The 25,974-nt window shown below is 43.3% G+C and overlaps 1 protein-coding gene across 7 annotated transcripts in view; it reads right to left on the reverse strand.

Annotated features, from left to right (window-relative positions):
* PLEKHA7 (pleckstrin homology domain containing A7) overlaps window positions 1-25,974 on the reverse strand; it is a 988,577-nt gene that overhangs the window by 402,646 nt on the left and 559,957 nt on the right. For all 7 annotated transcript variants that reach the window (XM_078681034.1, XM_078681032.1, XM_078681039.1 and 4 more), the window contains one exon: window positions 5,529-5,646. In XM_078681034.1, the coding sequence (XP_078537160.1) occupies window positions 5,529-5,646 (118 nt within the window). The remainder of the gene's footprint in view (window positions 1-5,528; window positions 5,647-25,974) is intronic.

Below are 25,974 nucleotides of genomic sequence, written 5' to 3' on the forward strand. Positions count from 1 at the left end.
TCCACCTAAACTGAGACCTACCCAGAGTTCTCTCCTACTTTTTTGCATAATTTATGCGTCACTCTATGCCTGAAAGGGTTTTGTTTTGACATATTTACTGAAAAAACCATAGGTTATACACCATATATAGTTAGGAATTAGCATTTACAAAACCTTATTTTACTCACACAAAACCATTGAAATTCGCATATATAGTTAGTTGCACTAACTATATATCGCGCATCATGTCACATATTACATCATTCATGACATGGTCAGTGACATCACTGATGACATCACTGATGACATCTCAAATGACATTACTGATGACATCACTGATGACATCTCAAATGACATCACTGATGATATCACTGATGACAACATCCAGTGACTGTATGTTTCTGTAAAGTTAAAATATGTTTTACATATTGAAGAATGAGTGGATTTATAAGTGTCTGGATGAAGGATTTAGTAGGTGCATGACTGACTGTATGAGTGAGTGATTAAATGTGTCTCACTGAGTGCATGGGTTAGTGACTAAACTGTCTTAATTTGTGCATCATTATATCTGTTGTTCTGTAAACTGCTGCATGTGTTGATCAGTAGCTATATGAGTAACTATATGGGTTATTGATTGGTTGCCCAAGTATTTGTATGGGAGACTGAGTGTGTGTGTGGGTGGCTGGGAGGTGTATGACTCTGTGCATAGATGTGTGAGCAGTTGATTCACTAGATGTATGGGTTCAAAAGTGCATGTGGAAACAGCTGTAAGGGCGGTTGACTGTGTGCATGAGTGTATTGGTGAGTGAATGGATATCTCAGTGCTACATGTCAAAGTAAGTACATATGTAAAACACAGTACATTTGAGAGTTGACATATATAAATAACTGTGCATAAGAGCCAGTGAATGTGTGAGTGGCTGTATGGATCATTGTGAACTTGTATCCGGGATTGTATAAGAGAGTAAATATGTGTTAGTATATGTTTGAATAAGTAAGGTGTGTATAACTGTATAGTTGAGAAAATGGAGGTGTGATTGATTCTTTGCATGACTGACTAGGTGTGTGTGTAACTCAATGGATGAGTGACAGTCTGTGAGTGTCTGTTTACACTGAGTGTATCTAAGGTTATATTAGAGTCTGAAGAGGTTCATCGTATTATCACATGAATGATGTCATCAGTGATGTGATCAGTAATGTCAAATGAGATGTCATCAGTGATGTCATTTGAGATGTCATCAGTGATGTCATCAGTGATATCATTTGAGATGTCATCAGTGATGTCATCAGTGATGTCACTGACCATGTCATGAATGATGTAATATGTGACATGATCAGCAGTGGATTGCGGGTGCGCGATATATAGTTAGTGCAACTAACTATATATGCGAATTTCAATGGTTTTGTGTGAGTAAAATAAGGTTTTGTAAATGCTAATTCCTAACTATATATGGTGTATAACCTATGGTTTTTTCAGTGAATTTTCAAGGTTTTGTAAATGCTAATTCCTAACTATATATGGTCTATAACCTATGGTTTTTTCAGTGAATTTCAATGGTTTTTTAATAGCAAATATCAAAAGCTTTAAAATGTATTCTTTAAATCGAAAAATATATTTTGTATGTTTTTAATACAATTTTTTTATGTATATATTTTTTTAAAAAAAATTTTTTTGTTTTGCTACCGGTCCGCGCACCGGGTAGCTTCCCGTTAGCTCAATTTGGTGCCGCGACCCGGTCCGTGAACCGGTAAACGTTCCGTTTGCGCAACTTTGCGAAAATTTGAAAAAAATGTGTTGTTTTTTTCGCACATATGGGCCTCCTCAGCCACCCTCAGAAAACCTAGGGGGTCAGGATACGTCTCCCGTGCCCCCTTATACCCATTTCCCACATTGTTTTTCCTCCATCTTGTGATTAAATTCGACCGAAACACAAGATGGCGGACTCCCGTTACGCTACCGGTTAGCTACCCGGTTCGCGTACCGGGTAGCGCCTCTACCGCGAAAAAAATTATTTTTTTTTGTTTTTTTTATTTTTTGCCCTGCGGGACCCTTTAATAGCCCCCTCATCAATCCTAGGGGGTCAGGAGGGGTCTACCTTGCCCCCTTTCATTAATTTCCCCCTTCGTTTTTCTTCACCTCTTGTCTCTCGATCCTACCGAGAGACAAGATGGCGGCCGCTCCGGACTGTTTAGAATGTTGACAGACACCGGAGAGCCAATCAGCTTCGCTTCGCGAAGTTCCGTTACGCGTCAGGTACGCGAACCGGGGCGCTAACCGGAGCGCTGTTACAGATATATATATTTTTTTGAACGTTAATTTATCAAAATCCACTGGAGCACATATATTGAGACCTAGCAAAGGCACATCGGGCAAACAATATCTACAATTTTGCCAAGTTTCGTGGAAATCCATTCAGCCATTCGAGCTAAAAGTGAGTCCAACCGCCCTATGGAAAATTGCATGGGAAAAACGTGTTTTGGGACCCCCCTTTTTTCTCGGCCCCCCCTTGACGAAACCCCCCCACATTTTCAGGGGCTGCTCAGAAACAAAATGTTCCATTTTCCTGACAATTTCAGCCAATTCCATCCTCAAACGCCAAAGTTATTCAACATAGAATTTTCAAAAATCCCATAGGAAAAAAATCCTAACTATATATACCTACTGGCGACCGCCAGTAGGTAATATATATATATATATACATATATATATATATATATACTGCTTTTTGTTTCAGATAGGATAAGACAGGAAACGTGTTCCAGCTGAACCTACAGCCTTTGTCAACCTGAGGGAAAATGACAGTTTCCCAATTTATAAATGCTCTCCACAAGTGAGGCCAGTCACATAGACATAGAAGAGATACTCCTTTTCTTGTAGTTTTTCTTCGTAGTCTTTTCATATGTTACAAATGTTTTCCGTTTTTATAAGGCAATCACTTGCAATAAAGTGCAATTAAAACCAACTATTTTCCTTTACAGTCATTATCAGCATCTGACCTTTCAGCATTAAAAAACCTTAAATCTCTCTTGTTGATGGCTTAGTGAGCACTGTGCTTTCCTTTATGTGTTCTTTTATGACTTCCTGTCTCCTTTCACCCAACAAAGTCTAATCGCTGGCAGTCAATTTAAATGTTTCAGCATTTCTTTCCGAACTTTGAATCAGTACTTGTACATCATTTTCAGAATGTTTACTGTCTGCCACTCGTGATATTTAAAAAGGAAGCTTTTGGTTTGCCTGTGCTCTTTTCAAAAGTGCACTGCAGCGCTCACCTCAATCGCTTTGTTTTCATTACTGCTGGAAGATTTTTTAAACAAAATGCTGGAAAGCAAATCTCTGGGTCCATAGAACCCCTGCTCGCAAGGTGCCTTTAGCAGTGCCCCGCTTACTATTTACAGAATGTTGGGGCTTCGTGCAAAGGTCAAGGTAAGATAAGCAGACGAGGGACAAGCATTGGTAAATGCAGGAAAATATGCTACAGCCAATAGAAATGGAGGAAAAGTAAGTAGCACACACAGGAACTTATGAGAAGGCAGGAAAGAGAGGAGGCCAAGTCCCTTTTAAGTTTTAAGAAAAGTAGATTTCTCAAGCACAGCCCAAGCGCTGTGCAGGTGAAACCTAACAAGTTATAAGGACAATGTTCCTTTCTGTGAAACGCACAGCATTAAAGTGGGTCAATGTAGTGTAGTAACTCATGACCTTTAAAGTATGAACATTCATCACCAAATTAATTTCTTAACTTGTGTGAAGTAGACGAGAAGGGATCACCTCAAATGTCTTGCCAACCAGAATTTAATCCATAGGTGAATAGCACTTAATGTAAAATATTGTCATCTGAACCAGTCTTCTTCACAAAGAGAGTTGGGGCCTCATTTATGGTTAGGTGGAGCAGAGAGAGCTGCAAACCATCGATCCTCCTCCAGTTTCCAGACTCACCATTCCACCTCTCTATTTAGGAGTTAGGGAAATCACAGAATAACCATCAGAGAACCCTTTGTTGGCTCTAAAGACAGTAATGCCAATCCCCGCACTCCATCCAGTAGAGAACAGATAGGCTGCAGTGACGGTGATCCCCCCCAATTTAAGGTGATCTGACATTCACTCATTTACCCTGACACTGTGGTACTAGTTGTGAAAAAAAATAATAACTCACATCATTGTGCATGAAAAAAGCTCCCTGAACGTTGGGTCATTTACTTCTGTTCAGAAAAACAATTCCACATCTTACGATTTTGTTTTTTCAGAACGAAAAAAAAGAAGTTGCTGAGGGTGCGCTGTAAACATTGCACCTGCTTGGCAAATCTGTAGGGAGATGGGGTGGGTGAAACTCGCGGAGTTTCACTCTATGGAAATACGTGGAGTTACATAAAAGCTCTGTAAGATTCGCCAATGGGCAGAAATATGCATGTTGTGCTGCCCGTGCTGCAATTTAGCACCAGTAACAGGAGCAACGCTGAAAAATCAGCAGGAGAGGTACCATGTGGTGCGCAAGAGCGTGTGGCCATTCGACTTCATTTTGCTGCTGCTCGAGTCAAAAATCTACTCAAGTGCCAGCAAATCTACATGAGAAGCAGCCCTCTGATAGTGACCGCCCACGTTACAAAATGTCACTAAAGGACACAGCATCTTGCTCGTATTTTTGGAGCCTCCAGGGAAAATATCCCCCACTCGGCGATTGGCTGAATTCGGCCGGAACACTGCATCACAAGAGTAACACGAAGTTGTCAACTTCCGCCAATTCAACAGGAACTCCTAGATGGGAGCCGCTGGGTCAGTGGCTTCCTTCACAGCATAGAGATCCTTGCCAAGAGGTGAGATCTCTAAATAAGCAGAATGGCTCTCTACCAGGCTAGAGGAGATCATGACTCATCCCCCTGGTGGACCGGAGGACTGTCTGAGGTCTAAATAAGGCCTTTTTTCTGATCCTCTTTTTAAAGTCAACTTCCTAAATTGTGTTTAAGGTCAGAAATATACATAAGACATGATATTCTGAGGTTCTGTTGCCTTCAAATATAAGGTGGACAAAGAATGGTTCTGTCACTTGAAAATAACATAATTTCTGCATGAGCCTTATCTAAATTATAGTACAAAAAGAAGTAATGAAATATCTTCAGTCTAAGCAATAAGTCTTTATGATGTGTTACCATGATTCTTCCATGTAAATAAGACAAAAGTTTCAAAAGATTCATCTTAACAAGGTGCCCACCACCACCACGGATCTCAGGACCACTAGATAAGTGGTAGTTGGATAAATTCAACATCTTTAGGAAAACGAAAACATTCCTTTCGTGATGTAATCCCATGGTGATCCACCACAATGGTCAGCGAGTCCACCAGCCAAGGTGGATTTAAAGAACAAAGAGTTCCAAGTCTTCAAAATGTGAAATTTGAAGTTAAAAAGAATGAATGTTCTTGTGTGAGCAATAGAGCTACTTATACTAACTTGTCAATCGTTCTTGTCATCAAACACATGAACAAATAATATTTTTGTTGGATACATCATAACTGTAATACAAATAAATTGCAAATATTCCAATTGTCTTCTTCTTACCTTTGAGATGGATTTTGCATCTGTTGTGGACGTGCCAGTAGTTATTGCCGTGGATGAGTCACTGACCATGCTGGAGGGTCTTTGGCTTATCTTTTGCTGGGACATTGGTGAATGATGCCTAAATAAAAACAAGTAATATCAGAAAAACATTCCTAATAGTAAAAGCCATACAAAGTTTTTACAATGTCTTTCGAGAATCAAAATAGTATTCGGGAATGTTGCTTTCCTCAGAGAGGTTTTGTAGACAACCCGTACAATGCAAGGCGCCACCCCCCTTAAGGGCGTGGCGCCGTTAGTGGCAGCCAAAGGGCCGTACTATTAAGGAATCACTTCCGGGTCACCCGACCCGGAAGTGAAAGTAAGGGGGCGGATGTAAACACGTCCTAGTGCCCCGGATGCAGTCAGAGGGCGCGAGGCTTAAAAGCCAGCGACCATCTTAGGGACCCCCTCTTTGTCTGCTGACCGCCCAGGAGTCGGACGTCGCAGAAGGAAGTCAACCACCCACCCACCCCAAAAGTAAGGCTTCAGGCAGGGGCGGCAGCGGGGTCCCGGACAAGAATATCACAGGAACTTCTTTGGGCAGTGCCAGTTTTACCTCTGAACAGGTTTCTAAATCATCATGGGCTCCGGGCTGGCGGGAGAGTTGGGGCTGACCTGCTGGTGGCCCTGGCTTCTCTAGCCCTACCCTGGAAGCCGCTGGTTGCCACAAGTGGTGGCAGATTATTCACCTGCGGCTCTGTTGACCAGAAGGTGGTTAACTTAAGGAGAGCAGGCTAACTTGGTTGTGGCCTGCTGGCGCAACCCGAGGGTAAACCAAAAGCCCATTGGAGAATGGGCTGTAAAAGAGTGAATATGTATATAAGTGTGTGTATCTTAATACTGTGATGTGAAAAATAATTTTGACTTTAAAATAAAGAAATGGAGGTCAATGAAGTAATTGACCTGTTAACTTGTTTTAATAAATATGCACACTGCAGAAAATCAAACAAGGCTCTGGAGTTTAATTTGAGAGGGGGCCTTTTAAGGCGTTGGGGGGAGAGTGCGCTTTGTATGCCATCTATATGATGGATAACACGGCATGAAATACATTTGCAGTAAAAAAAAATACACTCCCTAGGTTAATCTGCACAGCACACATTAGCCAAGACATTTTGTTATCAATAAAAATATATATGCTCCACATGGTTACTTACAGACCTATCAGTCAGCTTTCTTCATCTATTTGTCTGCTGCAGTGTCATTCATATTTTGCTTACACACACCACCACCACAGTATAGCGCTTGGGAACAGGGTTACGACACTTCAAATCTTGGCTTACCCGACTCTGCATATCCACACAATAAGTTGTTCTCTTTCAGTGCCAGGACTAGTGCTGCAATGTATGTTTTTTATATAATGAATGTCTTCATGCAAAAGTCGTTCACAAACCAAATAAGCATTTGCAAAGCCAAAATGTCATCATCCAGCTAGACCTGTTGTCTTTGTTAATGATTAGCTGTTCCTTTTAGCTTGAGCTCAAAATTACTATATTGTCTAAAGAGGGTGCAACCTTAGCCAATAGGTTTTCAGCTGGAGAATGGGATAACCTATTATAGCAGAAACTTTGCATTGCAAGTTCCAATATTCTATCATTATATGGTGCACCAGCTGTTCAGTCATTTAGCCAGATTATCAGTTCTCTGCAGTTTCAATTCTACAGAACATTAATGATATGAAATGTATTATATCCAAACTCGATTCATAAAACTTTTAAATATTTACATTAAAGTATCGTTTTGTAAATGAATACCGTGAAGTGTGACATCCTGATATGTGGGTATGAAATTAACGTGCTACCTAAAGCAGATCACTCCAGATGTATTTTGTGAAAACAAAGGTTTAAGCAGGTGCATATGTCCAGAGCGACTGGACTTACCTGCAACCTCTCTTCCGACTGGTCAACGCCCTTGCAGACCTGGCTCGAGGGAGGGCGGAGCCAGCAAGCCAGCCAGCCAGCCACTCTCTCTCTCCTGTAACTTAGCCTGTCTGTTATGTCAGTGTGAGGAAGAGGATATGGCGACTATTGTTTTAATTGTAAATTACAGCATTAAGCAGGCACAGTGGGCTCCCCAGGCTGCTGGGCCTGGTGCACCTGCAGCAACAATGGAAGCTACACCCCTAGGTCTCTCTTTTTCTGACTGTTGTGCCACTTCTCACACACTTTCTACTTTTTTTTCTCACTCTTACTTTAACTTTTTGTGCCTTTTTTAATCGTTCTTTGAGCTTTTTCCTCTCACTCTTTGTGCCATTTCTGTGACTTTACTGTGTCGTTTCTCTTCCTGTTTTCGCCTTTGTGTCATTTTTTGGGCTCTTTTTGGCATCTTTTTCAACTCTGCAGTACTCTTTACCCCTTCCTCACTCTCTCGGCATCTCCCTCCGTTCTCCCCACTCCTTGCATGCGCTTACGAACCTCTCTTCTTCACCTCCGTTGCACTTCTCATTGGCCGCGCCCACCGTCCCCTGCACGTCTCCCACCACCTTGGACCTACTAAAAGACAGCCATACCATGGACATACAGCGAGGGAATTGCTGGCATATCGATGATGCACAAAAGGCATCCCCGTCCGAACCTGGACCGCTCTCAGTGCCAGAAACTCTGGCTCCCCCTCTACCCCATCACTGTCCTTCACGATTTTGACAACCGGAGGCCTCTGTTGGTGCACCACGCCATACGGAAAAAACCTTCACCTTCACCCACTGCCACGTCACCTGCACCACCTTGCCCACATCAACCAAGAACATATTCACTACACCCACCCATACGCGAAAACACCAATCAACAAACACACCTGCACCTCCCCACACACCAATAGCATGCAATATCAACACCCTCTCACTCAGCAAGCACATCACGGAGATCAGGAACCAGCTGGAAGACGCAACCCCGGACCTCCTCTTCTTCACAGATACATGGCTGACCACAGCTTCAACATCAGACATTGCCACCGCCATCCCCGCCGGAACAAGATCTCCAAGCAAGACTGCCAAACAGGCCAGGAGAAAGAATCACCATCATCTACAAAGACACCTTCAAGAGCACTCCCTCAGCCGTAGCTACATGGAACACCTCACCTTCAAATTGCAGATCACAAACACAAGAACCATAACGCTGATACGGTCCTCATGGAGTGAGACGCTGAATTGCTTATGTATGGGGGTACTGTCCGAAAGCAATTCGACATATACAAACAATTGAACTTGGAGTCTTGATTTTTTGATGTGGAAATGAGGTTAGCCCTGATGAAGTATGTTGGTGTGTTAACTGTATAAGATGAAACACGTGTTGGCGAAAATATCAAAAGACTACAGATTACTGTATGCAAATAGAGGGCAACAGAAGAGTAAACACAAAGTGAACTTTGTATTAATTATTTGGGAGTGCTTGAGATCCCCTTCTATGTTATGCGATTAATAAACGATATTGCTGTGTTTAATTCTGTATACTGAGTGTGTGTGCACGACAAATCACCCAGCCCACATTGTTTAAAAAAAACATCATGATCAAAACCCCAAAACATCCATCAAACCAGAACAGCCCTCACAGCGAGCCCAGCATGATAACACTGGAACAACTTATCAGAGGCGGACTTGATGACCACTCTACACTGGAATAAACCAAAACCCGTAGGTATCCTGGCACGCAACATTGAGAACTTCAACAAGTGGATCACCAACTGCACCAACACTCTGGCCCAATGAAACAAAGAAACAGAGCAAAAACCAAGGCACAAGCCAGCTGGTACGCAGAAGAGCTCAAAGTGACCAAGTGACACCGAAAACAACTGAAACGGAAATGGAGAATCTGCAAAAGTGAATAGGTTGCCTTCAAAGCTGCCTAGAGGAAGTACCATCAGCTCATTGGTAAAACCAAGTGGAAGGCTGTAATCAAACAAATAAATGCCAGCTCCAAAAACAGCAAAGAAATCTTCAGTGTCGTCAAAAATTTCACCACAGCCGCTGCTGTCACTGGGAACACAAACCCAACTCAAGATCTATACAACAACCTCTCAAATTTTCTTCAGAAGCAAAATCACAACCATACGCATCAACTTTCCCACACAAGAGGACCCACTGGCCCTCTCAAGAAGTCTCCAAGTGTTGAAGGAGAAATCCCCACATGAGACACCATTAGCACAAAGGAAACCACAACAATCATGAAACTCTGGGGCCCAGTCAAACCCCTGCCCCCACCAATGCATTTATGAAGAAGCAATCACTATCAGTGAGGCAAAAACCCCTAGCCAACACACTCCAAAAGAAACCTTCAGCTGCCCCAACCAAACTCACCAATTACCCACTGATGCGTGCCTGGACTACTGCAACGGCCTGCTGACGTTAGCAAATGCAGATGCAGTAGGCCGTTTGCAGGTAGTCCAGAATACTGCGGCTAGACTGGTCATGAGTGCACCGGCAAGGACTCCCTCTAAGCCCTTGTTGGATGAGCTGCATTGGCTCCCTATACAGCAGCGCATCAGTTTCAAGATATGCTGTACGGTCCACAAATGCTTATATGGGGATAGTCCTAAATACCTCTCTCAATCACTTGAGCTGTATCAACCCAGCCGGTCACTCCGCTCAAGTAACCAAGCTCTCCTAAAACCCCCTGCAACAAAAAAATCCAGACAGGGAGACCGAGCATTCTCCTCAGTTGGCCCTGCTTTATGGAATAAACTTCCAACAGATGTGAGAATGACCACCAACCATCTGTCCTTTAGAAAGGCATTAAAAACTCTCCTCTTCCAGGAAGCATCTCAGTCCCATTAATATATCTCATTGACTCTGTTAATGTTCTGGCTGGCAAAGCGCGGAGATACCCTTACGGGATTGAGTCCAGCGTGATATAAGAAATTAAAATATAAAATAATATATCCCTCCACCCCTGCCCACCCAAAGTCCTTGTAAAAGCCACCAACAAGCACCTCTATGACTACCCAGCCAATCACCAGATTCTCAATACCACACAGCCATTATTCAGACCCATTCATAGCACAGAAACCTTATAGCAGCAGCATATGACATCTGGAGTATCCTTGACGGGGGAAACCGCAACCCTCATACTTCTAGACCTATATGAAACCTTCAACAATCCATCCCAATCCAACAACTCAAAGAAGCAGGCATCCAGGGGCTCACCCTCAAATAGACCTTCTCCTTCCTCATGGAAGAACCCAAACCGCCAACACGCCGCCCTACACCTTTGAAGCACAAGATCTTATTTGCGGAGTCCCACAAGCACCTTGCTCAGCCCAATGCTCTTGAACATCTACATGACCCCGCTGGTTGACTTCATATGAGCTTACAACATAAAGATTCTCATTTACGTCAATGACATGCTACTGCCAATGCTCTTCTTGGACAAAATACTCAACACCAGTAACATGTTCACCACATGCATGAAAGAAATAGCCATTGGGATGAAATCCAATTGTTTCAAACTGAACTCCGACAAGACAGAGGTGGTAGTCTACAGGAAGAACACCTGGTCATGGGGCTCCACTAGGTGGTTCATAGACCTTGGATCCGCCCCCAAGCCTGCCTAAAAGCAAGAAACTTCAGAATCATCATATATCACAAACTGGACATGAGCGTACAAAAGCGAACACAGTGGTCTCAGGCTACTTCAATACACTGAGGATGCTGAAGAAAATTGTCAAGTAGCTACCAGACAACACCAGGAAAATGATCATCCCAGCTCTCATCCCCAACTGACTAGGCTATGGAAACACCCTGTACACATGGATTACCAACAAGCTTACAAGAAGACTGCAGACTGTCTAAAACGCAGCAGCCGCATGAGTACTCAACCTCCACAAGCCGAGCCATATCACACCACACCTTAAGGAACTCCACTAGCGATCGATACACAAAGGAACAGACTCTAAACTCCTCACTCACAGCTACAAAGGTGCCCACAACACTGGCCCTACCAACCTTAACATCCGCATTCACCTCCACCCACCTTTCAGACACTTCTGCTCTGCTGGTCTCTCACTAACAGACATCCCACACATACATAAATTCACAGCATGGAGCTGGGCTTTCTCATACCTGAACCCTAGAGCCAGGAACGACCTCTCACAGCACATCAGAATCTCCTCCTCCTCTCTTCTTGAGTATCACAAGAAGCTGAAGACATGGCTTTTCGAGTAAGCCCTGGGTGGTAGTCCCCCAAACTTTTTGCCATTACCTCTCCTGTTTTGCTGAATTTGTTTTTGTTGGCTTTAGAACTCTATGCATGTTACCATTGCTAACCAGTGCTAAAGTGCTTGTGCACTCTCCTTTAAATGTGGTACAATAGCGTACGCCTAATTGGCACACTTAATTTACTTATACGTTCCTGGTAAATGTTAGTGCCTGGACCAAGGGCCTGTAAATTAAATGCTACTATTGCACTACAGCACTCATTGTGACACCCACCAAAGTAGCCTTTTAAAACGTGTTTTAGGCCTGCCACTACAGCCTGTAGTGCGGTTTTAAACTGGTGTTTTGACCTTCTGCCAGACCTAAACCTTCCTTTTTAATACATATAAGTCACCCCTAAGGTAGGCTTTAAAGACTCGTGGGGCAGGGTGCATTGTATTTATTAATAGGACATGTGGGTTTAAGTTTTACATGTCTGGGTAGTGAAAACTCCTAAAGTCGTTTTCACTATTGTAAGGCCTACTTCTCCCGTAGGATAACACTGGGTTACCTTATTATACTTAATACATTATAACCTAAGTTTAGAAGCAGATAGGAAAATTATGTTTACCTTCAAGTGAATTGTAATTTAAAACCTTCTTTAATGGTAAAGTTGGATTTTAAGTCAAAATTCTGAAAATGCCCCTATTAGAAGATTTCAGTTTTCTTGTCTTATCTGGTGCCTATTGCATGTGTCCTGGGTCACATGACTAAGGATTGCTGGCAGCTGGCCTTTGCGTATTCCTCTAGGACAGTGAGACAAATGCAAACTAGTTGTTGCAGGATGGGCCAGGAGGGTTGGAGCGGAGCACAACATCCCAGTTTTTTGTCAGTACAGACTACTTGGAGCCTTGACAGGTGTAGGGAGGGGTAGTGTGGGGAGTCCCCCCACTTCAAAGCTTGGCACCACGTATAAATATTGGACCTTGTGTACCACTCATCAGATCACCTCTGGACCTGTGGAAAACTCAAAAGAAGGACTACCCCAGAAGCGTAACTAGATCTTCTGGCGACCGGGGCTATCCCTCAGATTGGAGCCCATGATAGGTACTTGGGGGGGAAGAGGGTGGGAGGTGCGGGGGGAAAAGGACGGCGAGCAGCGGGGGTGGATTGGCAGGGTTTCAGACACTCCAGGGTGCTATCTAGTCTTTTCTTTCTGTTCAGTCCAGGAATTCCAGCTAACTGGGAGATTCCTTACAGTTTTCCTGAGAACAATCTGATCTTGGTAGGGTCCTCCTATTTGATGGAGTTCCCCAATCCATGGGATCGAGGGTGGTGTCCGGTTCAGACAAGAAAGTGCCACAAGCCCTTTTAAAGAGGTAGGTTTTCAAAGTGTTTACTGAACTGAAAGAAGATGAACTCATAAACAAAGTCACAGGAGGAGGACCATAACTATCAGAGCTTTAATCAATGCTTCAGATACATGGAGTTATTTTAGTAGGAGCAGGCAGCATTTCTGGATAACAGATTTCTCATGGGCAGTGTGTGACCATTTCTTATAAGTAGCAAGTGCCTCTACAATCAAAGGCTGCATGTATGGGATACAAAACCTGGAACTGGTTGTTTTACTGCTTCAGAATATAGAGGCGGGGCATCAGTGCCCGGGTGACATGGTTGTGTTCTTTTTTATTTAGGAATAGTCTACATGCCAAATTCTAAATCATTAGCAGTTCCACATTTGTGCTTCTTCTAGGTCCTTAACTGCATTTAACCTATTTGATATTATGAGTAAAAATGCCAGAATTGTTGGAATAAGAACTCGTAAGCATTCTGCAAGCAGCTAGTCTTTGTGTCTTTCGTTTGCTGCACAATACACAAGGTGAACAGGAGGATTAGTGCAGACTCAAAACTGGGGGACCCGAAAAGCAATGTAACAGTTACTGCTCCTTGGCAACACAACTAATTCTGAAAAGCACAGCAATTGTTTAAAGTGCGTAAACTATTCACCTGAAGATAGCACTGTGCGATCATTTCATGAACATAAAGTTCATAAGTAGAAAAAACTTCTCTGAAGCACCAGTACCTACTGCATGACATGTTTCATACATTCAGAAAATTGCAATTTCTGGCTGCTGCCCTTCAAAGCACTGGAAACACATTTATTAACCCGAGTGAGACAAGTCTTCTCCACTTGGAGCATCTACCATTGGGCCGGTTGCAATGGCGAGGTGACAGAGCCTAGAGAGGCGAGCCATCTTGTACAAGTAACATCAGGCCTAACTAGCAGGCATTACATTACCAACCAAGCACACCAGAGGGCTTGTTGCTTTTCAGTAGCAGGCTTGTGGCCTCTTGAGGAGGCCATGAGCCTGCTACTGAAAAGCAACAAATCAATTAGATGTTGGCCTGTCAGGAGATTAATAAATAGGTCTTTTACACTCCTATACTCGCACTACCTAAATCTTCGGGTCCAGAAAAGCTCTGTATAGTATTGTGTGTATTCTTACTCGCACACGAAACACATCATCTTATAATAAAACACCAATACACACAAGCAGAGCAGGCCCTACCATAAATCAAGCTGCCTCTGTCAGCACCCCTAAGCGACAAGTGGCACCTGCAAACATGACCCTTCTTTGTTGGGTTGGGAGAGGGAGGGGGTTCCAGTAGGAGAAAACTGATGTACATTAGGCAAAATAGCACTTACTTTTGATTGTGGCCCTACCAGTATTCACATGAATGCTTTACATACCCCCGGTCCATGAGTAAGTCAGAAGACTCACAGCCCTGAAGCAGAAACAGGGGTGGAATTCTTCTACATGACCAAAGCCACAGTGGTAACGGGCCGGTGGCTGCCAATGGGCCCATGATATATGTAGCAGCTTTTGCTAAACCTGAGGTTGTAACTAACAATATTTCATAAGCCTGGACTTGCAGAACCACACACAGGAGATAATCTGTTAAACTCGAGCACATTACCATGTCTCACCTTTGCAATGTCATTCACCTCGACAATTTCCACGTCTTCGTCTTTGTTTGCCATTACAGTAGGCAACATTACCTCATGTAAAGGTTAATTGAATGCAGTTTTATTTAATTGATATTATATTTTTTATATTTGGTTATGGTTAGTATTAAGGTCTTCCCAAGGAATAGGGTTAGGGTAATGGCTGCTTATTTTTTTTTTTAAATGTCATTGGATTTAATTAAAATAATATAATTAAATATTTAAATTGATTAGGATTAGACCCAACATTAGCCTTATGGTAAGTGTTCATTTCTTTAATTTAATTGTGACAATTAGGTATGTAATATTGGTTAAGTTCAACATACTTAGCTCTAGATGTTACATTTTAGAATACTTACATATACTTATTATGAATATGATAGAATGCTTAATATTGGTCAGGGTTAGAGTGAAGGTTAATGACCCATGGATGTAAATATTATAATGAGGTCATATTTTATTTAGCGCGAACTTGACCCGACTCGGGTATCAGATCGCTTTACATAGCACCAGTTGCATTACATAAGGACACATTCATTTTTGTTAGGCACTGGAAGATTAAGTGATTTGCCCAGAATAACAGGATGTTCAGCGTCATTGCCGAGACTTGAACCCAGTTTCCCAGATTCGAGGTCGACCGCCCTAGCCGTTGGGCCAACTCCTCTCCCGACTTATGCACACCTTTGAGTAGACTAAGCATATACACTTGTGTGGAAGAAGGCTTCAGAACTTTCAACTTCTACCATGACTGAAATCACAAGTAATATTTACAAAAGCATTAAAAGTCGATTTAGTTGGTTGTGTGCCTTGTGCAAGAAAGCTTAACTGTGCACCCACCCAGTATGCTTTCAAACGCTCATCAACATCAATGTTGTCACTGTAGGTGACCTTTTTTCACCAAAATACCAAGCCTCGAAAAGGTTAAAAACACATTTAGCCCACATCAACTACGTGCAAAGAAAAAGTAAGGTATGCTGTAAGACTCCAACACTTAACAACAGCTAAGTGGCCCCATTTCAATTGGGACGCCTTAAGCAAGTACAGGCTGTTAAGTCAATAATAAGTAACATTCTAGGATTTGTCTTAACTTTGGAAGTTTGGACGCAAAACTCCTGAAAAGTGCTGGTGGTTGAACGAATAGGAGTGGAAGGAGTGAAACACTGCCTGTGATAAACAAGTAGGCAGGATTTTGTCTTTGTCTTGACATTTATGTGGGAAAATCTGGTGTTGTATGGAAGTTTGTACTGAAAGAGCTTTGGCTATGTTTTGTAGCGGATAAAGCAGTCACAAATCAAGGACCATGTGCTTAGCGTGTAAGTAAAACTCTGAGAAACTGACAGGAGGAAAAAAAGAACAAACGGAAAAGCGTTTTCAATCCATTATATATTAACTCATAAGTAAAGGAAATAGTGTTTCGGTAATAATATTGTTATTGTTCCATATTGATTGAGAAGTGAGCGGCTCGTGAGGCATGGATGACGAGGCAGTGGCTGACAAGGTATTTTACTACAATCTTATCTAATAAGATATTTCAGCGCCTCGTCAGGGATAGTAAGCGCTATATATATAGTAAATACTCATGGCCCGGTCGGGGATCTCGAAGCGGTGGTGGTCGGTCTCGAACTAAGTGAGACTCAGACTGCTGCTGTACTTAATCAGTTGGACTGTCTGCTACAAATCGCACTTCACTGCAGAGACTCCACTAAAGAGAGCGCGTGGTGGTGGTTCTCGTTACTAGTATATTTTACTGTACAGCGCGGGGGCTGACCGAAAAAGATGCCCAGGGCCCTCATTGTTAGTGCTTTCGTGCGCTATAAGATTGACTGCCGTGGGATCCACATACACTGTACGCCGAGCGCTGAACCACCACTAAGCTAGGTGGTGCAGCATTTGCAAGCATGTGCGCTTGCACTTACCTACACGTGTGTAGTGCCGCTCAGTTACAGCCGCACGTGTGGGTGTGGGGTGTGACCGGCGTGTACATCACTGTCAGTGTCCCGACTTCCTAACAAAATCCTGGACTGGCCACGGGCCACCAGTGCCACGCAACCGGCGCCTGCAAATTAGTGCCACCTGGGGCGGATCGCCCCCACCGCCGCTTCCCCCTCCTCCCCCCCCCCCCCGCCTAGCTTCGCCACTGGACTACCCTACTGCCAGAAGGACTGCCCTGCTGCCTGAGGAAGGAAGCTTGGCCTGTTCTTTGTAACGAGGGACACCAATCGGTTTGCTGACTGGACTCCTGTTCTGAGTTACAGGGATACAACATGCTCCAAAGGCATCTCTGCAACTGCCCAGCTGTCGCGCTGCAACTGAACATACCGGATCCTGTAAACAGACCTACCTGAGCCTTGATGGCCCCTGCTAAAGTGAGTCCCTGAACCCCAAGAGCTGACTCCCCAGGTCCTGGACCCTCGGCTGGTGTTAGAGTGCATTCCTTTTAACGAAAAGGGAGAAATAATGAAGTTTTGGGCTCTTTGTGATTGTGAACTGCTGCGTTTGTGCCAAGACTCTACTGCCAACAATGACTGCCATCACAAAGCTCCTATGAACCAGATTCTTTGAGCTACAGAGAAGGCGAATGATAACTGGCAACGCAAGAGTTGCAGTTCATGCTACAGCATCGACAGCCACAGTGACCGCCAACGTGAAACTAGCAATTACTGCCCGCAATGCCCAACTGGATCTTGGCCCTAGAACAACAACCACCGCAACACCAGGCCTGCTCTTCGCGCTACAGCAATGACCATCCACTACACTTTCCCTGCTTCTCCCGGCCTCCTTCACAGCAAATAGAACTCTTCACGCTGGACTTTGAAAAGGTAACTTTTTAGCAGGACTAACCTGATCCCTGCATCTGACCCATGCTCTATCACAGTTGGCGTGAACTTGTGACTTTCCTCCGATCTAGCACTACCAGATGATCATAAGTGGCTCTTTGCGCTTGTAGGCCCTATGCTTATCTAAAACTTTGAAATTGCATATCTCTGGTTCAACTGAATGGCTTTTTTTGTTGTGGTATACTTTTATTTAATAAACTTTACTCTGTTGTGAATTAGTGTGGGATTTTTCTTGTGTTTTGTTTTCACTTTATTACTGTTTGAGCACAATATAAATACTTTACAAATTGCCTCTAAGTTAAGTATGACTGCCATGCTACCAGAGGGTTAAGCATTAGTGACTTATTGTGATTCACCCTGACGGATTGTGGACGTTGCTTCAGAAGGGCGTTCACCCCCCCCTCAACTAAAAATGTATTTTCCTAAAATAACATAACATAAAAAAAAGAACCTTCCTGTTAGATGACTTGCTGGCATGCAAACATTTATTTTGGTCTCAACACTATACCTTTCACATTTGTACACATGAAATGTAGGAAAGAGATGTTTATACAAAAAGGAACCATTTAAGAGTTATAAAATATATTTCCCCTATCGTGTGTATATGTCAGATATTGTTAACAGAGTACACAGTTAAACTGTTTTCGTTTCAGTGACCCTGGTCAGGTTCCAACTTCTGTTTTAAAAAGTCTCTGGAACCTAAAAGACTTGGTAGGCAAGCAAAAACAGGTATTGGTATTTCATTTGCCAGCTGACCATAAACCTGCACACTAACAAGGTAAAAGACAATGGTCTATGAGGAAATACCTAATATTAGAATCCTGGAGGTAATTCAGGGAGCTGACCAACCAATCGGAATGCTCCCTTTGTGGCTACTGCTTTTGTTACAGGCCGACAAAGGGAGCATTTTTCTAGCTCTGAACGTCCTTTCAGCGTGCTGTGGGTCCTAGGTGGAACTGTCTTCTTACCTGAAGGGATTGGAAAAGAATGACTCCATTCTCCCGCAGTGCACCCTCGGCCTCTTCAACAACAAACTGCTCACACATGGCTGTCTGGGCAGAGGATATGGGAGTGCAGTGGGTAATGTCTTCAGGAAGGAGTTTTTTGCTGCTCCAGCAGCGCTCCCAAATTTTGAGGAGGGGGGCTAATAGCTAGGCATTAACGGCTGTTAATTACCCCCAACTTGTTGTTTGCCGTTGCCTGCAGCTCTGGTCCATAACTGTGAGGAGGGGAATTGGCAGCTTCCATTACCCTACACTTAATTAGAACACTGACATGTTGGGAGCTCCTTTGAAGAAACCTAGGTGGCTCAGACCCAATAATAGCTGTCATAAACCCTCTGCTCCAACATTCCATTTGGTGTGTTTTGGTTTCCAGTTATTTGCTTTAGACCATTCTATCCTTAGGGGGTGGAATGTTCTAATGCAACAGTATCCCTTCTGCCTCAGAATATACCTGCTGTTAAAGGCAATCTCCATCACTCTCCATCATTACAGGCTTACGCCTGTGACTCAGACCTTTAGCTCTGGTTTGGGGCCATTAAAAACTGTTAGAGCCCACAGCAGTGGTTATAATTCTTAATTAAAGCATACAGCAGAACGAATGTGGCAGCATACCCATAATAAAGTCTGTTCTAAAAGTCCTTTCTCTCTTCAAGTGTATCTACTCCGACTCATGACGAAACAAGGAGAGCATTTACTATGAAAGCCCCACTGGAACCCACAACAGCGTCTTTATAATTACTTTTTATTACCATGAGTATGCCTTAACCAATAATGCCTTTACCACGAAAATGCAAGTATTTTACAGGTAAGTATAAACCTTTTTTAAAATAAATCTATATATGTGCATGTGTGTGTGGGTGTGGGTGTGCTTGTGGGTGTGTGTGTGCGTGCGTGTGTGTAATGGGTTCATACCTACTTATAAAATACTTACATTTGTAAAAGCATGCATTGTAAAGGCATATGCATGGTAGAAAATGAACAGGTAAGTTTAACTCCAATTCTATTTTTTTATTTACACATAAATATATATTTTTATATATGTTTTTGACATATATATAAATATATCACCCTATTATTCCACAATCCCTAAACACTTTAAATACCCTACTTACCCAAGAACCCATACCCACCCATAATCCTAAAAAATGCCTTTACCACCCAAAAACTCACACCCTCCTAAAATCTTTGAATTACCCTTGCCACCCAAAACTTACACCCACCCTAAAAATACCCTTACCATCCAAAGACCCATACCCATTCTAAACGCTAAAAATACCCTTCCCACCCAAAAAAACTATACCCACCCTAAACCCTAAAAAATGATCTTGCCACTCAAAAACCCACACCCACCCTAAATCCTAAAATTGCCGTAGTCACCCAAAATCCCATACCGAGCTCTAAAAATACCATTGCCCCCCAAAAAAACAGATCCACCCAAAACCCTGAAAATACCCTTTCCACCCAAAAAGTCATACCCATCGTAAACTCCAAAATTACCTTTACCACCCAAAAACCCATACCTGCCTAAATATATAAACAACACTTAATACTTACCTTTAACATGTACCAAAATACTTAATTTTTTTTCCACGAGTATGCCTTAACCATTCATGCCCTTAAAACGAAATTCGTATTAAAGACATCCATGGCAAAGGCATACTAGTAGTAAAAAAAATTGCTGTAAAAACATTTGTGGATAAGACATTTTCGTTGGAACGCCTTCCCTGTCGATGTAAATGATGTTTCCCAATCTCTTCTAGTTGCATTTCATTGCTGCAACGGGTGACAAGAGTATGAGTTGTTTTGGGGAATCTGCATATCTAAGAGTGGTTAAAGTTTTAATTCCCAGACAACACAAAAAAACAACATGCAACCTACAGCTGAAAATGCGCACAACTTCGTCTCTTGTGACTGCCTTTCATGTTATGTTATGTTATGTTAATAAAGCTTTGTAGAGCGCTCGTTCACCGATTGGTTTCTTGGCGCTAATCCAAGAAGGTGCAGTGAAGGTTGACTGTTCAATTATAAGCCTTAGTGTACAACCAAGTTTTGAAATCTCAATAAGTCAGTGCTGGACCTGAATTCCAGGGGGATGGAATTCCACAATTTAGGGTCCAGAATTGCACACCTGGATCCTCCTTGTCGCTCTAACTTAAAAGTAGGATTTGCCAGTGATAGGAGGTAAGCCGAGCGAAGATTCCATGAGGGAGAGTACCTGTAGATAAGACTGTCTATGAAATCAGGGCCATGACCATGCACTGCCTTGAATACCAGACAGCCGATCTTAAACACACAGTGTTAAGGAATCGGGGGCCAATGCAATTCCCTCAGAAGGGGGGAAGCATGATTCCACCGTGAATATGTGACGTTTTTCCGCATACAAATACCCCGCATACCATCACTCGGAAAAAATGATTCCGCAAATAATATCACACCGCAAATTAACACAACGCAAACTTTTACAACGAATATGCCTTTACCACGCATGCCTTTACAACGCAAAGGCATGCATGTTAAAGGTATACTCATTGTAAAAGTGTTAAAGGTAAGTGAGTACCCTGCAAAAAACACTAACCTACACTACACAAACACTACCCTACATTACACCAACACCAAAACACTACCCACTACCCTACACTACCGTACACTAACACTACCCTAAACCCTAAAACACTACCTACACTACACAAACACTACCCTACACTACACCAACACTACCCTAAACCCTAAAACACTACCCTACATTACACATACACTACCCTACACTACACAAACACTACCATAAACCCTAAAACACTACCCTATACTACAAAAAGGCTGCCCTACACTACACCCACACCACACTACCCTAACCCCTAAAAAACACTACCCTACACTACACATACACTACACTAACACGACCCTAAAACACTACCCTACACTACCCTACACAAACACAATCCTAAACCCTAAAACACTACCCTACACATACACTACACATACACTACCCTACACTACACAAACACGACCCTAAAACCTAAAACACTACCCCCTGCATGACCCTACACTACACAAACACTACAACACTACTCTAAACCCTAAAACACTACCCCCAGCATGACCCTACACTACACAAACACTACAACACTACCCTAAACCCTAAAACACTACCCTCAGCATGACCCTACACTACACAAACACTACAACACTACCCTAAACCCTAAAACACTACCCCCAGCATGACCCTACACTACACAAACACTACCCTAAACCCTAAAACACTACCCCCAGCATGACCCTACACTACACAAACACTACAACACTTCCCTACACCCTAAAACACTACCCCTGCATGACCCTATACTACACAAACACTACAACACTACCCTAAACCCTATAACACTACCCCCAGCACGAACCTACACAACCACCACAACTCTACACTACACTAACACTACACTACACTACACAATCACTACCCCAGCACGACCCCCACCCCTAAAAAATTAACCCAAACCCCCTTACCTGTCTCGTCGTCGTGGTTCCACACTCCTCCTGGTTCCATCTTCTTGAAGTCTATTTTTTTTTCACAACGCATGTGCATTTTACCATACATGCCTTTACAACGTGGACAGTGGACATGCGCAGCGGGCGCGCCGCTGGCGTACCGAAGGCGCGCCAGGGGCGAGCCAGTCTGCGCCCGTCCACACCAGGCCGGGACCAGGGGCCAGTCCCCCTGCACATATCACGCGGATAACCTACACCAGGGAGGAATTACATAAACTGGATAATTACTCTCCTTTAGCTGAAACTAAATCCAATTCAGGACTCAGTGTCAAGTTATTAGAGAACTGTATGCAGTGCTGGAATCTAGGGCTGATCCACTGTAGATCGCTTCCAAAGCACACAACTGAAACCGAATCCTCATAGAGGAAGCTAAACTTGATGCTTTATTCATTACGGAAACCTGGCTGAAGAAAGACTCTATGCCTGACATAGTAATGGCTCTGCCTCCAGGATATGAAATACATAGACTAGACAGAATGGGACAGATAGGGGGGGGACTAGCCATTGTGATGAAAGAAGGATATAAGTGTGTCACAGAACCCATGGCGATCACTGGAAGTGAATGCCTATCCTTTTCAATTTCCCTTTCCCCGAACTTAACGCTCTCTGGACTGCTAATCTACCGCCCTCCTGGTCCTCATGGGGAATTCCTAGTAGAACTGCCTGAAATTCTGACCAGTCTCTTACTAAAAAGGAGTCATATACTAGTCCTGTGAGACCTGAATTTGCATTTAGAAAATAAGGAACTCCCCAGCTCCAAATGTCTATTGTCAGACCTGGAAAGCCTACAACTGAACCAACTGGTAAATTCAGCCACCCACAATAAAGGACACACCCTTGATATGGTAATCACTAACAATCGGCATCTAATAGTAGACTCACCGACCCCAGTCCCTTGGTTAGATCACTTTTTAATTCCAATTGAACTGAAAAAACTCTAAGAATCTCATTAATAAAGGCCTAGCACCAAATAAAATGGGGAAAAGACGCTGGGCAAATATCAATCAGTCTGAATGGGAAAAAATTCTGACAAACACAGCCAGTTCAGATACAACCAACTAAGGATCCGTGGAAGATCAGTATTTAAGTTGCAGAAGCTTGGAAAAATAATTCGCTGGACCAAGTAGCCCCTAAACTATTGACTAAATGCAAAGTTAGAACAAGAACAGAGGGGTGGTTCAACTCCCTGCTTCTTGAATAAAAAAAAAATGCAAAAGATATGAAAGGGAATGGAGGAAAACGTACAAACCCTCCTTAAAAATCGCATATAAAGAAGCCATTAGAAACTACCATCAGCACATAAAACTCAGTCAAGCAAGATTCTTTGAGGAAAAAATAAACAATGCTCAAAATTCCTCAAAAGAGCTTTTCAGAGTAATTAAAACACTCTCTAAGGTTAACCCTACTTCTATCCCCATTGAAACGTCAGTAGAGAGATGCAACGAACTGGCCACATACTTTCTCACTAAAATCACCAATATCTATAGCTACTTTAAGAATGGGACAGACTCTCTCCTAGAGGAGGATGATTATAAAGAGCTTGCTTCTGGACATAAGCTGACACAGTTCCCCCCTCTGGATCTCCATGAAGCAATAGAACTAATAGATAGGGTGAAATCCGGGTCTCCGTTAGACCCAGCCCCACCTGAATTTCTTAAAATTGTCACTCCGGTCATTGCTCCTACGCTAGGGACAATACTGAACCAATCAATAGAATCAGGAGAAGTCCCAGGAACATGGAAACATGCAATAATAAAACCCCTACTGAAGAAAGCCAACGCAGACCCGGGACAGTTGGGAAACTTTCGTCCAATATCCCTGCTACCATATGCAGGTAAATTGCTGGAAAAACATGTTAACAAACCATCTGTCTAACTTTCTCGAAAACAACAAGGGCCTTCACCCCACCCAGATGGGCTTCCGTGCACAGCACAGCACGGAATCAGCACTTCTGGTGGTGGTGGAAGACCATAGGCAAACTTTAGACATGGGGAAAGCTGCGGTACTTCTCCTTTTGAATCTGAGCGCCACCTTCGATACGGTGGATCACTGTTTACTAGGTAAAAGGCTAGCCAATATTGGGATACAGGACAACGCTCTCAAATGGTTACAATCTTTCTTAATAAGAGAACATTCCAAGTTCAAGAAAACTCCACCCGTTCTGAAGTCTTGAACTTGGAATGTGGGGTTCCCCAGGGTTCGGCCTTAAGTCTGACCCTTTACAATGTATATATGGAACCCCTTGCAGACATTGTACTAGAATTCGGTATATCTATGACCTCTTACGCCGACGATACCCAATTAGTGATATCATTAGACTCAAGAAACAACACAGACGGAGAGAAGCTATCACCATGCTTGCTAAAAGTTAAAGAATGGATGACAAAAAGCTGCCTAAAGCTAAATGGCGAAAAAAATGAGATCTTATACCTAGGAAACAAACTGACACCCAGCCCAAGATTTACATGGCCTGAGAGCCTAGGGAAACTACCGCTAGCAGCAGACACTATTAAAAGCCTAGGCTTTTGGTTAGAATCCGACCTATCCATGCAGACTCAAGCTACCAAAACAGCAGCTATTTGCTTTGGGTTACTGAGAAGCATCAGGAAAATCCTGGACAGATTGACAATTCACTTAAGGAAGACAGTGATCCATTCTCTTGTCTCCTCCCGTATGGACTATGGAAACTCACTATTCCTCGGGTCTCCTAAAGATGTCACACGGAAGCTGCAGACAGTACAACACGCAGCTGCTAAACTACTGGGTAGCACCCCCAATAGGGAACCGGTAAAAAAACAACTAGCTAAGTTACATTGGCTCCCAATAGAGGCAAGAATAAAATGTAAAACCCTAATCCTCACACACAGAGCACGGCATGACAAAGGCCCAGCTAAAATTAGGAAACTTATTCAGCGGTACATACCACCTAGACAGCTCTGGTCCAGTTCAGCAAGATGGGAGGGGGGGGAGAGCCTTCTCACACCTAGCTCCCAAACTCTGGAACTCCCTTCCGTCGGAATTTAGAGACATCGATAATGAACTGCAATTTAGAAAGCAAATAAAGACCTGGCTGTTCAAGCAATATCTGTGGGCCCACCCTCTATGCCTGTTAACTGATCACTAGCGCTGGGAAGCCCAAGGGCAGCAATGCGCTTTATAAATCCTAGTAATAATAATAATAATGGGACAAGCGGGGTGTCCTTGGTCTCAAACCTTGGGTTTTAGTTCTTTTGCACTGATGTATAGGGGTCTATCCTACTATGGCTCGGCAAACTAGACAAAGTACAACCCCTTCTGCACATGACTCTCAGTAGTAGCAATGAGCAGAAGTCATAGGCTTCCCATGAAGGTAGTACAAGCAGTAGCAGGCTGCATAGCTCGCAGGTGGTGAGGCAGGCGGGTTGCGCATATTTCTTTTTTTTTTAATAAACGTACTGTTGTGCTGGGTCCCACGTCCCTGTGGCTGCTCGTCTCTGGATGGAAGCACAGCTAGGCCCCACTAACCAATCACAACACTGCAATACATCATTGTGATTGGTAGAATCCATTGCCCCCCAGACCAATCACAACGCTGCAATATAGTTTTGTGATTGGTTTTGAGCGTCCTGGTTGGACGCTCAACCAGGGAATGGGAGCCTGGGCTTATTCTCCATGCAGGGTGTATTGCGGCCTGCATGGAGAACAGCAGAAGTGCGCATGACTGGTTTGACTGGCCCGGGAGGGCCGACCAAACAGTCATTGCGCACTTAGGAGTGGGCAAACCACTCCACCCCTGCCCTGCTCCAAGAGCAGAGCAGCCCAGCCTGCCATAAAAGCATCAAATGATAATAACTCATAGTTATTATCATGTGATACTTCTTTGCACTGCTTAAAATAAGTGAGGGGAGGTGAT

The sequence above is a fragment of the Lissotriton helveticus genome, chromosome 3_1, assembly GCF_964261635.1.
Source record: "Lissotriton helveticus chromosome 3_1, aLisHel1.1, whole genome shotgun sequence".
In the NCBI taxonomy this organism is placed as follows: Eukaryota; Metazoa; Chordata; class Amphibia; order Caudata; family Salamandridae; genus Lissotriton; species Lissotriton helveticus.